Consider the following 14852-nt stretch of genomic DNA (forward strand, 5'->3'; position numbering starts at 1 on the left):
ATATATATATATATATAAGTGCAGTGCAGCCAAATAGTTAAAAAGTTTGCTTCACAACCAGAAGGTCCTTGATTCAATCTCCCTGCTTGTCATTTTGGGCAAATGTCATTTCTCATGGCCTCAAATTGATCCCTGCTACGAGTGAAACTGATGGATTGTACTTATAATTTTAATAAAATTCAACCACGTCTCATACTGTGTCACGCTGATTTTACCTGTGAATTCAGTTAAGGGTGCACATCTCTGAAATATTCAGTCACTTAAATACTATTTCATTGAGCAGGTAATCTCATTGATTGAACAACTGATAGAAAGCTAAGCATGGTTTTGCTTATGTTTCAGTTCTTAAATCATGATGGATTTTATTGTTATTTGTTACTCCATTTTATTATGAATATATTTTGAAGCAGCAGTTCCTCTTCTGAAAGCTGGATTCTTATCTTGTTAAAGCCCAGTATTTATCAGTTACTCCAAAACATGATTTATGTTTAATTTATTCTCTCATATTTCTTGCAGTTAATTAAGACAGATGTAAAAGAAATCAAACCTGAAACTGATTCTACCTTATTAGAAGAAACCTCTACCACCAATACAGAATTGTCAAAGAAAAAAAGATCTAGAAAAGTTGAAGGTAATATTGGTTTCAAATTTCGGCACAAGGCCAGCAGGTTCAAAGGTGGGGGTAAGTCAATTACATCGACTTGGTGCTCAACTGGTACTTATTTTATCAACCCTGAAAGGGATTGAAGACGACATCGATCTCAGCAGCATTTGAACCCAGAACATACAGACTGACAAAATGCTGCTAAGAATTTTGTCCTGCATGCTGATGATTCTGCCAGTTTGCCACCTCCAGTTGAAGGTAACATTCATAATAAAGTTGTCGCTATTGCTATCACAGAAGATAGGAAGTTGTGACCATATCACAGCTTTTCTGTAAACATTGGTTTGTTGGGATACAACAGTATATTCATTTTAATCTAAGGAGAAAATGTGGGACTTTAAATATAATTTAATTTTTGGGGTATGATATTACAAAAATAAATTTCGTATATATTATTTTTTTAATTTAGTACTTCACTAGTATATATTATAGTAGATTTGGATAAAAGACCTGAACTACTTTAAGGTATTGGGGCACATTAGTCTACTGTTCATTTCAACTTCACCACTTTCATTTGTGTTTCATGTTATGTCACCAAATGAGAATTACTGTAGCTTACCTAAAACAAGAATATTTACACATTCGACATTAGAACCAATTCGAATGTGTTTTGATGAAATGGTCTGCAGATTGGTCTCACCAATATGTTAATAATGAATCGTCTTTTTTTCTTTCCACTAGAGCTAGATGAGGATGATGAAGGTGACATTATTTTTTATAAACAGAAGAAAGTACAAAAAACAGAACCTGATAAAGGAAATTCTGTGAAGAAAGTAACTAAAAATAAAGACTCATTGGTAGGTGTATAAAGCTCATTTTCAGTTTGCTGGCACACATTTTTTAACATTCATGTTTCATGAGATCTACAAAAGTATTCAAAATATTAAGTCATCCCATAAATAATGCGGTTTTTTTATACTTCTTTTATTTTTCAAAATTAAGATAAAGTTCTTTTTTAATCTGAAATATATACTCCTTCATTTTCTACAATGCTCTTCCATCAATCTGATAGACTTGCAAGACCCCTCTTCCAAAATTCACTTGTCCGTGATGAAAAATACTCCTCCAGTACTGTTCTGACCTCAACTACAGAATTCATATTTTTTCTGTCAAAATGATTTTGAAGACTGCAGAATAAATGACAATCAGATGGGGCAATATGGTGGGTGGGGCATCGTTGCCCATTCAAACTGCTCCAGCCTTTGGAATGTCATCCTCGCTGTATGTGGCTGAGCATTATCTGGATGGAAGAACATCTTTCGTCTTGAAACCAAAGATGGTCGTTTTTCTTCTAGTGCTGACTTAAGCCACTCAAGCTGCTCGCATTAAATCTCCTTTTTTATTGTTTGGTTTGGGTTTAAAAGTTCCAAGTGGACTAAACCTTTCATATATCACCAAACAGATAACAACACCTTACGTAGGTGAAGACTTTCTTTAGCCTGGGGTGCCAATGTTTCTCCTTCCCCTACCCACTGTCTTCGGCACTTGACTTTTTTATAGAGAGCCCATTTCTCGTCACCAGTCTCTATTCAGTCCAAAAAAGGTTCATTCATGAGACGTGACAGCAAAGAAGAGCACACATTCAATCTCTGTGTGTGATTAGACTTGGAAAGTATATGAGGAACCCATTGACCCAATTTGCTGACTTTTCCAATGGCACACAAGTGTTGTCAATAGTTAAATGACCAACCCAAGCTTCTTTTCTAGTTCTTCAACAGTTACAATGGGATCTTGTTCCACCAGCGTTTGCAGAATGTCTTCATCGAGCTCTACAGATCTTCCAGGACAAGGCTCATCTTCTAGGCTGTAGTTTCTGGCTCAGAATTTCTGAAACCACTGCTGACACTGTCTTGCGCTTATTGTCTGATCCCCATATACTGCATTAATATTCCTTGCACTTTCTATTGTATTGCTGCCTTTACTGAATTCATAAAGTAAAATATACTGAATATGCTCCTTTGTCACTTCCATTATAGCTTTGAAAAAATAACTGTTAAAATTGAACTGCACTTTTCAAAACTTGCAATAAGAATAAGGGCATGGTAAAATTACTACTTGCTTTGATAGCAAGTTGATGCAAGTAGTTTATCCCGTCCCCTCCAACTTTTAGTTTATGCAGTTGAAAAAACACATTATTTATGGGATGACCCAATATTTTAAACTACAGAGAAATCTATTCTAACTAATTGAAATACCTTGTTCTTTCTCTTTTCTCTTATTTTACTTGTTCTAGTCAGGGACTAAGGGCATACTGTGGTACTGCCATGAAGGGTTTTAGTTGACCAGACTGACCCCAGTACTTACATTTTTTAAAGCCTTGTATTTATTTTATCAGTGTCTTTTGCTGAACTGCTATGTTATAGAGATGTAAACAAACCAACACTAGTTATCAAGTGGTGGTGGGTGACAGACACAGAGACACACAGACTGCTGATATGTGTTGTGTGTTTAAACAGATCACCTACTTGTTTCTCTGGGATTGATCAAATGATGTAGACAGCTCTGATAAGAACCCAGTAAGGTTTGAAAATTGATTAAGGCTGTTTATCATTTTTCTTTCAATCAACAGATAGTTGAATTTGCTATGTTTAGTATGTGGGTTTGCATATATTATGTCATACCTTGATACTGCATGGACTGAGATCCTTGTAGACAGGCCACTGATATTAAATAAAATATTAAATGCTTATAGCATACAAATTAGTAGCTCCAGTCTTTTGAAGTTACTGGGTTTGTTGTGTATATAAACAGTTTGGCCACTTGTTTCTCGGAGATTGGTCAGCTGATATAGAGACCTCTAATGAGAACCTGATAAGGTTTCAAAATCATGGCTGTATGGTAAGAAGCTTGCTTCCCAACCACGTAGTTCCAGGATCAGTCCCACTGCATGGCATCTTGGGAAAGTTTCTTCTACTATAGCCTCAGGCCGACCAGAGCCTTGTGAGTGGATTTGGTAGACAGAATCTGAAAGAAACCCATCATATATATATGTATGTATATATATACGTGTGTGTGTGTGTTTGTCTCCCCCATCACCACTGGACAATCAGTGTTGGTGTGTTTACGTCCCCATAACTTAGCGGTTTGGCAAAAGAGGCCAACAGAATAAGTACCAGGCTTAAAAAATAAGTACTGGAATTGATTCATTTGACTAAAAATTCAAAGCAGTGCCACCAGTATGGCCGCAGTCTAATGAGTGAAATAGGTAAAAGATAAAAGAAAGCGGTTTGTCATTTTTTCAATCAACAGAGAAATAGTTAAATTGGCCCTGTTTGTATGTCTATTTAATTGGTTTATATATATATATATGATGGGCTTCCATGTGGTTTCCATCTACCAAATTCACTCACAAGTCAATGGTCCACACAACCATGTGGGTAAAAATTTTTTGGAAAATAAAAACAAAACTTTAACAATTTCTATTTTCTTTTCCATTATATCTACTAATTAGATTATACTCCTGTAGAACTTATATTTAGTTCTTTATTTATTATTTCATTGTATTATTTGTTCACATTATTCATTTCTAGGAAACTCTGATTCGCAAGAAAAATAAAATCCATGTGCATGGTTTTGATCCCCCACCACCAGTAACAGATTTTGAGCAACTGAAAAACTACAGCATCCATCCAAGACTCTTGGAGAATGTGAAGAAAGTTGAATACACCAAACCTACTCCCATTCAAATGCAAGCAATACCAGTGATGATGCGTGTAAGTAAAAACTTTGCATCCCTTTAAAACATGTTGATATTCATTTTTATAGATTTATAAGCAATGATACTAAATAATGTGATATGTAGCTAGAATGGTGAGGATAAAATGCTAACATTTCAAGACAGTGAACTGGCAGAATCATTAGCACATCACGCAAAATGCTTAGCAGCATTTCATCCATCCTTACATTCTAAGTTCAGCTTCTACCAAGGTTCACTTTGCCTTTCATCCTTTCAGAGTCAATTAATTTAAGTACCAGTTGGGCGCTGGGGTTAATATAATCGATTTACCCATCCCCTGAAATTGCTGGCCTTGTGCCATAATTTGGAACCAATATTAATACATTTCAGAGCAGTGGATTGGTGGAATCATAGGTGCAAGCATGGCTGTGTGGGTAAGAAGTTCACTTCCCAACCACATGGTTTCAGATTCAACCCACTATATGGTACCTTGGGCCAACCCAAGCCCTATGAGTGGATTTGGTAGACAGAAGTTCTGTCATATGTATATATGTGTGTGAAAGTGTTTGTGCCTCCTTTGATAGATTGGATGGATTACATAATAATGGGGTCCAATTCCACTGCATGGGAACCTTGGACAAAGTCCTCAACAATAGCTGTAACTTGAGCAAAGCTTTGTGAGTGAAGTGTGGGAATTAAAATCTGTATGGAAATATGGAAACCCATCCAGAGAATTTTTATTGTTTTGGGTGTTAGACTTAATTCACTGCCTGGTTTTAGAGCTATCAACAGATTCTCTGATTCTTCTAACAGAATCCACTTTGTTGCAATCATTTAGGCCAAGTTCCTGATCTGAAATGAATTTCCTCCTTTATGCTCACCAATCTTAAAAGGTTTATAGACTCTGATCTTGTTCCTCTGGTTAAGCCACTAAAAAAAAAAAATTAGATACTATAACAGGATGGAAATATTTCATAAGTTCATTATAAGAATGATAAAGTGATATATTAGAGGAAGAAAGAATAAAAAAAACCATGAAATGAAATTAGTATGGAATATATGAATGTCATTATACTCGTTACATTGATGAAAAAAAGGAAAGAAATGTTAAGCAAAATAAAAACAAAACTTGTTTTAATTTTTATAAACATTAATTAGTAAAATGGAATTTTTTTTTTTTTTTGTTCACTTAATTTATATTTCTTATTTTGTTACTTCTTTCCAGAGACGAGAGGTTATGGCATGTGCCCCAACTGGTTCTGGTAAAACAGCAGCATTTGCATTGCCTGTTTTGAACTATCTTAAAGAACCAAGAAATAGTGGTATAAGATCTGTGATACTAGCCCCTACTCGAGAACTGTCCAATCAGGTACCTTTTTTTTTTTTTTACATATTCCTTGTAGCTGCTTTATTTGAGTTATTGATATTGTCATCATTTAACATCCACATTTCCATGCTTGTATGGGTTAGATGGAATTTGTTGGGGCAGATTTTCTATTTCACAAACCATCACCTGTTTCCATGCAAGGTAATATTTCCCATCACCAGACATATATTTTATGGAAGACTGGAAATAAACACGCTCGTTCACAACCATCACATGATATGAAGACATAGTTACAAACATACACACACTCGTGCATACATACATGCATGCACGACAGGCGTTTTTCAGTTTCCATCTTAACTACATAGCCATGCCTGCACTTGTGTGTGTGTGTGTATGTATAATATATAAATATATATATATGTGTGTGTGTGTGTTACATTATGATGCCGGTGTCACGTAACTGTCACCCATGCCAGTAGCACAAGAAAAGCACTTTTTCAAGCATTGGACCTCATGGAGGCAATGTTGGTGATGCTAGTGTCACGTAACTAGCACCCATGCTGGTAGCATGTACGAAGCATCTTTTGAGCGTTGAGCCTCACAGAGACTATGACAAATGACCAAGACCTTTGACAATATGCCATCCCTGAGTAGAAGACCCATCAAGTCAAGTGAAATCGTAGTCATGGCAGATACTGGTGTCACAATACTGACACCCATACCAGGGGTACGTAAAAAAACACCCATTACACTCTCAGAGTGGTTGGTATTAGGAAGTGTATCCAGCTGTAGAAAGCATACCAAATCAGACTGGAGTCTGGTGCAGCCCCTCAGCTTACGAGCCTTGGTCAAACCATCCAACCCATGCCAGCATGGAAAACAGACGCTAAATGATGATGATATATATATGTATGTGTATGTATATATATATATATATATATATATATATATATATACACACACACACATATATACACTTAATTTCCTTATCAGATATACCAAGAAATGCAGCGCCTATCTGAGGGACTTGGACTGCGAATTTATTACATTAAAAAAGCTAACCTAAAGAAAATTGGACCAAAGACATTCAGCAAGAAAGGTATGGTTTATTTTTCCTTTCCTTTTTCATAATTGAAGTTATATTTAATTATTCAAAATATACCCTGCTGGGTGGTTGGTGATAGGAAGGGCATCCAGCTGTAAAAACCTCACCAAAGCAGACACAGAAGTATGGTGCAGTGTTCTGCCTAGCCATAATAGTTCTTAGCAACACTGTCTCTTCGTTTTCAAATTGCTCTGTCCAGCTAACTGTAAATAGGTAAGGCAGATAGGAAGAACTAGCTGTTGGTGATTAGTGAGCTTTCTCTGTCAAATTCAATTCTCCTTTTTCAACTTTTGGGAAGGAACAAACTAAGTGAAGCTGACTTGTCTTAATGTGAATCTGAGAGGCCAAACAAGCTGAAGCAGTCTATAGTTATTTTAGATATGGTATCATATATGTGATTAGAGTATTGTATCCTAAATATAGAAGTTGTTTGTATTCATCATGAAAATGGCAGAACAGACGCAAGTTTAGGGATGTGAAGAAAACAAAATCATTGAAGAACTGATTTCTTTTCCAAGTAAAAGTCTCAGATTTATTGAAGAATAAAATTTCCCTACATTTGTACCTTTCTTGAAAGTTATTTTTGAAGTGAAATGGTTACAACTTTAGTAAAAGTAGGGTTACAGTTCATACTTTAGTATTACATTACATTGCTTTCAAGAATGCAGAACAATTTAAAACAAGAAGACAGTTAGTGTCATCATCATCATCATCATTTAGTGTCTATTTTCCATGCTGGCATGGGTTAGATGGTTTGACTGGAACTGGTAAGCCAGATTGCTGTACCAGGCTCCAGTCTGTTTTGGCTTGATTTCTATGACTGGATGCCTTTCCTAATGCTAACCACTCCACAGTGTACCAGTTGCCTTTTACATGTCACCAGCCCTGGCTATGACTATGATTTCACTTAGCTTGACATGTCTTCTTAAGAACAGCAAATTGCTAGAAGTCTCAGTCACTTGTCATCGCTTTCGTGAGACTCGACATCCAAAGATCAAATTTCACCACCTCATCCCACGTCTTCCTGGGTCTACCTCTTCCATAGGTTCCCTCCACAGTTAGAGGTCGACACTTCTTTACACAGCTGTCCTTGTCCAAAATGACGGATCTCTTAAGTACTTATGAGATATATAATTAATTATAACGATAATATTAATAAGTTCAATTAGAGTTTGGTGTATATGTAATTGTAATTGCAACAGGATGCCAGTCCATTGCAAGATTAACTTCCCAGCTGTTGCTGATATGCGTTTAAAGCTGAGTGGACTGGAAACCCATAAAATGAGGTGTTTTACTGAAGAACACAGCACACTTCCCAGTCTGAGAATTAAAAGCATGATCGTATGGTCATGAGTGCAACACCTTGACCAATAAACGACACACCTTCAGATTTCATATAGAAATGCCTAATCTTAATTTTGTTTTTTCTTTTGTATTTCTTTGTAGATATTTTGGTGACAACCCCTCAAAGACTTGTTTTTGTCCTTTCTCAAGAACCACAAATCCTCTCTCTAAGCAGGTTGGTCTTTGATTTTGTATTTTATGTCTGTGTGTGTGTAAATTTTCTTTGACTTTGCTTCACTTTTTCTTCTTATTGCAATTGTAAATATATTTAAAACAAAATTTGCAATAAAGTATTTTTGGCTATTAGACCTTTTATGCTACTTGCATTTCCATAACCACCTAGTTATTGAATGCTTTTAGCAGAGTTCACGCTATTACAGATGTTCAAATCAGTTACCCAGTCCTTTCTTGACACACAATTTACTTGCAGACAACACCAGTTGCATCAATATCAAGGAGGGCTTTTGAAGATCATACTCGCTCTCTCTCTCTTTTACTTGTTTCAGTCATTTGACTGCGGCCATGCTGGGGCACCACCTTTAGTCGAGCAAATCAACCCCAGGACTTATTCTTTGTAAGCCCAGTACTTATTCTATTGGTCTCTTTTGCCGAACCGCTAAGTGACGGGCACATAAACACACCAGCATCAGTTGTCAAGCAATGCTAGGGGAACAAACAGAGACACACAAACACACACACATATATATATATATATATATACATATATACGACGGGCTTCTTTCAGTTTCCGTCTACCAAATCCTCTCAAGGATTTGGTCGGCCCGAGGCTATAGTAGAAGACACTTGCCCAAGATGCCACGCAGTGGGACTGAACCCGGAACCATGTGGTTGGTAAGCAAGCTACTTATCACACAGCCACTCCTGCACCACTCATAAGCACTATTTTTTTTGTTTTTTTATAAGTTAAAGTTTTTAATCAGTATTTATAATTTAAAGAAAAGATCTTTCGACCATGGGAAACTCAAAAAGAATCTGTGTACATTTTGCTTTGAGCAGAAATAATTTTGGTGAGAAGCTTTTAACAAAATATCCTGTTCTTAATTAAGTTTATTTGATGAAAACAGAGCCCTAATTTGATTGTGCCTTTCTTGACCTAATATTTACATTTTAGATTTGAATTATAGTTTATTTCCAGATACTTTTATTACATTTAATGTTTTGTTTCCCTTTAACATGTTTCCTATGCTTTCACGGGTTGGAGGAATATGTTATGGGTGTCATTATTTTACAGTTGGGTACCTTTCCTGTTGCTAACCCTTGCCTGTTTATCAAGTAAGGGATTCTTTACTCCACAGGTCTTCGAAAGCACAGAACAAGCAGATGATTTGTGGACAGGAAAATTAACAACATCAACACTACTTGTGTATCATAATTTTTGTAGAAGTGATCAAGATGTAAACACATACATGCACGCCGGTACACACACATACACACACACACACACACATATACAATGGTCTTCTTTTAGTTTCTACCAAATCCACTCACAAGTTTTTCCTCAGCCCAAAACTATAGTAGAAGACACTTGTTCAAGGTGCTGCACTGTACAACTGAACCCAAAACCATGTAATTTAGAAGTGAACTTCTTAATCATACAGCCATGTCTGTACATGGTCATAGATATTTAAGAATCAAGTCATAAATATCTCAACGCAGACACAAGTTGAAATTATATAATCATTTATATTTTTGTTGTTGTTGTTGTTCTAGACTCAATGCATTTTATTTTAGTTCGTCTTCCTTTTCCTTGTGTTTTGTTCTATTTTGCCTCTTATCTATCTGAAACTCAAAAGTACAGGTTATCTATTATAATCTATTAAATTGACTATTCCTCTTTCCTTGAAAATCATTATTTTGTTTTTAATATCATGATTATAATTATTAATAAAAAATAATAATAATGTGGCAAGCTGGCTGGATTGTTAGCACACTGGACGAAACTCTCAGCGGCATTTTGTCCCTCTTTACATTCGGAGCTCAAATTCTACAATGGTTGACTTTTCCTTTCATCCTTTTGGAAGTCAATGAAATAAATATTAGTTGAGTACTGAGTTTAGTTCAATCAACTAATTCCACCCAACCAAACAAATTTCAAACTTTGTACTTGTAATAGAAAGTATTATTGTTATTATTCCTATTTTCTTTCAGTGTTGAATGGCTTATCATAGATGAATCTGACAAATTGTTTGAAGATGGTAAAACAGGATTCCGCGACCAGGTATTTCTATGTTCTGATTGTCTAAACTTTTGACTTATTCTGCATGTCCACCATATAAACACTTTTATGCAGTGAACACACTAAAATAAACCTTTAAAAAAAATAAAAGTGAAAATTGTAAATTTTAAAACTTGGTAAAAGGAAAGCTGAAAACCTAGAGTTTGTTGTCAGCACTTGACTGAGTCCTGAGCAAAGACACTTAAGTTGTAAACTTCACTGCTGTATAGTGAATGCTCTGTTTGACATGCTTTTTGTTGTTTATTTTAGCCCATAGAATTCTGGGAGAAGTATTTCTCAGATGCTTCCTAATGAAATCAGTGGTCTGTCAACCTTTGTGTAATTTAATTATTCTATAGCCATAAATCTTTTGTTTATCAATAATCTCGACAGATTATCAGTGTTCTTCCTCGTACAGACTTGTCCAATCTATGCAAATATGGAAAAGTGGATGTAATGAAGTACACTACCATTGCATTTCATTTAATTTTGAAAATAATCAAGAATTTGACTGGGCTTAACAAAATAACCAACATTTTTTTATTATTTAGGTGGTGTTTGGAATACAACTTAACAAGAGATTCTAATGTTAAATTATATTGAAAGGGTTTAATTTAAATATAAGTACTTTAAAACAGCCTGTTCTGTATCAGAACCAGAGTCAGTCTCAGGCAGGTTGGTACAAAAAGAGCTAAACTCATGAATAATGCACCAAACTATACTCAACCAATTACTATTTGTACATAATTACAATAATGTTTATTTTCTTCAGCTTGGTGTTATCTACAAAGCATGTGACTCTCCAAATATCCGTAGAGCCATGTTTAGTGCTACTTTTGCCCATGATGTTGAACAGTGGTGTAAGAAGAGTCTAAATGATGTGATACAGGTCTACATTGGTGGCAAGTAAGTTATTAACTTTTTCAGTTTTTCATTCCTTGTCCGTTTTATATCTTGATTTAAATACATAATAGTTCTTTATAACAGTCTCATCCTGTCTCTCTAGGAACACTGCTACGGAAACAGTTGAGCAACAACTGATGTTTGTTGGGTCTGAAAGTGGCAAGCTCTTTGCTTTGAGAGATATAGTTCAAAAGGTATGTTGATTTAATGATATTTATGATTGGTTTAATATGTATATCATTTATTAATGCTTCTTTTTGAATACACACTGCAATTTTTAATAACTGAATGCCATTCCTCTTGCCTACCACTTTATAGTATAGGTTGGGCTCGTTTTATCAGGTCACAGGCACTGGAAAGGTTGTCTACAGTAAGACTATAGAACCTATCTACACTCTAGTTTATTCATGGCTAGTTGCCTTCACTATGACTTGTGGGTTCACATTTCCTTATATATGTAAATATATAGATATAAAGAGGGTATAATATATCATCATCAGCATTTAATATCTGTTGTCCATGCTGGCATGGGTTGGATGGTTTGACCAGAGCTGGTAAGCTGAAGGGCTGCATTAGACCAGTCTGATTCGGCGAGGTTTCTAAGGCTGGATGCCCTTCCTAAAGCCTCCCACTCCAAGAGTATAATGGGTGTTTTCAAATGCCACTAGCACAGGTGCCAGTTCACATCTATGATTTCACTTGGCTTGATGAGTCTTCTACTCAAGCAAGCACAGCATGTTGTTGAAGATCTCTGTTATTTGTCATTTCCTCCATGAGGCCCAACACTCGAAAGTGCTTTTTACATGCCTCCGGCAAAGGTGCTAGTTACACAACGCTAGTGTTGGCCACATTGCCTCCTTGAGGACCAATGTTCGAAAGGTGCTTTTTTACATGCCACCAGCACGGGTGCTACTTATGCAACACTAGCATCAGCTACATTACCTCTGTGAGGCCCAACACTCAATAAGTGGTTTTTACATGCCACTGGCATGAGTGCCAGTTATGTGACACCAGCATTGACCACAACTACAATTTCACTTGGCTTGACAGGTCTTTTTGGTTAATAATCATTGCTTCCATGAGGCCCAACGTTTGAAGATCATGCTTCACCACCTCGTCCCATGTCTTCCTGGGCCTACCACTTCTACAGGTTCCCACCACAGTTGAATTAGCTTTTCTCAATTTCTTTTACTTATACTGTCTCTAGCTTTTCCAAATTATTTTTTTATTTTTAATTCAGGGTATTGAACCTCCAGTTTTAATATTTGTGCAATCCCAGGAACGTGCAACAGAGTTATTTCAAGAATTGATTTATGATGGCATAAATGTTGATGTTATACATGCTGGTCGTTCACAGGCTCAGGTTATTTATTTATTAATTTTCATTTTCTCATATTATTTAAATTTATGGAGTTTACAAAGAGGAACATGGGCATCTTAGCTTTTCTTTAAAAACGCTGAAATATTGACATAAAGAGCCTTGAGTTAGATGTTGTACTTCTTAGTGAGGTACATTATTCCACATACCTTTGTCAGGTCTCTTTCCTATCAAAGTTGAGTATTAAGTATTTGAAACAGTGTCGTAAAAATTATCTAACAATTCATGTAAATATGAAAGATTATTGGTTCCATCCTACTCATATGGCTGCACAGAAAAATTGCTTGTAAATGCTCTAAAAATATGTGAAAACCGGAAGACTCTGGGTTGTAAATTTGTTAAGGAAGCTTAATAAATTCATCAGATAATGTCAGACAGTTGTGATAGATTATTGATATTACATCAATGCTATATTTACCATTGAAACCTGATTAAAATTAACTATCTATACATTGTTTTATTTTAACAATACTACATAACAGGATCATAATATTTTTATTTAATGAATCGTGAAGAAGTGAAGAATTAACAATTAATTCAAATCAGTTTGTGTTTCAAACAGCATCCCTAGATACAGCGATCAAAACTAATATTCCAAGACTCCTTCAGTTGTTATTCATCCCTGATTTGTTCTCAAAATAGAGTTTTAAGGTTCTTAAGTGTAGTTTACTTAACTCATCTTATTTTTTTATTCCATTCTTCTTTTCAGAGAGAAAATGTTGTATCAAGTTTCCGTGAAGGCAAAATATGGGTCCTTATTTGTACTGAGCTCATGGGACGAGGTATCGATTTCAAAGGTGTAAACCTGGTAGTCAATTATGATTTTCCAACCAGTGCCATCAGTTATATTCACAGAATCGGTAAGTTTCTTGCAAAACCTTGTTCATATATAGACACAAGCAATGCCATGTAGTAAGAAGTTTTTTTCCCCAACCATGTGACTTCAGGTTCAGTTTCACTGTATGGCACCTTGAACAAGTGCATTCTACAACCCCAAACTGAACCGAAGTCTTTTGACTGGATTTGGTAGATGGAAACTGAAAGAACCTCATCATGATATATGTATATATACATTGTGTTTCCTCATTTTGATATCTTGTAATAGCTGTAAATGAGTATCACTGTGATATAAGCAATGTTATTTGTTTCAAATCTTCCATTAAAAACACACCCAGTTGTAGAGAAGTATTTTTTACCTTGTTTGGAAACAAGCGAAGGTTGGTCTCAGGAAGGTGATCCAGCCTTAGAAAATCTACTAAAATGAATTCCATCTGCCCTGTGCAAGACTGGAAAAGTGGACATTAAAACAATGATGATGATTATGTGTATGTTTCTGAATCCTAGGAAAATAACTTATAAATAAGAAATCACTCAAATAAGTATGCTTGATAACATTCAAAACAAGTCCATTTGCCTGATAAACAAATTATGGCTCACCAACACAGCACACTTTTATGTCCTTCCATCTCTTCTTCCTAAAATGAAACTACAATGGCTTCTCTTTTTTTCTTTCTTTATTTACAATCTACACTACTTGATACTCCCATCTCTACCCATTTCATTCTCACTCTGTATCATTTAGCATTTTCCAATTCTAGAACAATTCTTGGAAACCCCTTTTTGTCACTTCTTATCCTACAGACATCCGCAAAAGTTTGAGTTGATCATAAGCTATATCAATTCCATGGATTTTTATATTGTTACCTTTCTACTCAGCCCTTTAAGAGTTGACTGTCTTGATCATTAACACAGTACAATACCTGTGTCAGGATATGTATGATCTACAAATTTTATGGTTAGTTGTCCAGTATATTCTCAGCTTGGCCATTCACTGTCTTTATAATCAACTGTAATAAATTGTAAACAAGTAATTTACTTCATTCTGGTATCTTCAGGAAAAGTACCTTTCTCGATGTGCAGAGAAGTAGGCATAAATTTCATACACTTTCCCCATTGTATGGAGTTTATAAACTATTGACACAAGAGATATAGTGGAATCACAGGCAGACTAATAGAGAAAGTAAGTTTTATGTGTCAGATGCACTGGACTAGTTTTATGAAGAGCACACTGGAAATAGATTCTCTTCATTAGAAGTATTTGATAGCTTTTGTTACCTTGGTGATGTAATTAGCAGGGAAGGTGGTTGCTCTGAAAGTATACTAGCAAGGTAAGAACAAGTTGGAGAAGTTCAGGAAGCTACTAACACTGCTGGCAA

General features: G+C 35.6%; 1 protein-coding gene across 1 annotated transcript in view; it reads left to right on the forward strand.

Moving 5' to 3' along the window:
• LOC106868567 (probable ATP-dependent RNA helicase DDX52) overlaps positions 1-14852 on the forward strand; it is a 20839-nt gene that overhangs the window by 1765 nt on the left and 4222 nt on the right. Inside the window, exons 2-12 of the mRNA XM_014913888.2 lie at positions 517-631; positions 1346-1461; positions 4195-4377; positions 5566-5709; positions 6664-6769; positions 8222-8294; positions 10289-10358; positions 11128-11261; positions 11362-11452; positions 12499-12621; positions 13346-13496. Coding sequence (XP_014769374.1) covers positions 517-631; positions 1346-1461; positions 4195-4377; positions 5566-5709; positions 6664-6769; positions 8222-8294; positions 10289-10358; positions 11128-11261; positions 11362-11452; positions 12499-12621; positions 13346-13496 — 1306 coding nt within the window. The remainder of the gene's footprint in view (positions 1-516; positions 632-1345; positions 1462-4194; positions 4378-5565; positions 5710-6663; positions 6770-8221; positions 8295-10288; positions 10359-11127; positions 11262-11361; positions 11453-12498; positions 12622-13345; positions 13497-14852) is intronic.

Source organism: Octopus bimaculoides, chromosome 1 (genome assembly GCF_001194135.2).
Source record: "Octopus bimaculoides isolate UCB-OBI-ISO-001 chromosome 1, ASM119413v2, whole genome shotgun sequence".
NCBI classification, from domain to species: Eukaryota; Metazoa; Mollusca; class Cephalopoda; order Octopoda; family Octopodidae; genus Octopus; species Octopus bimaculoides.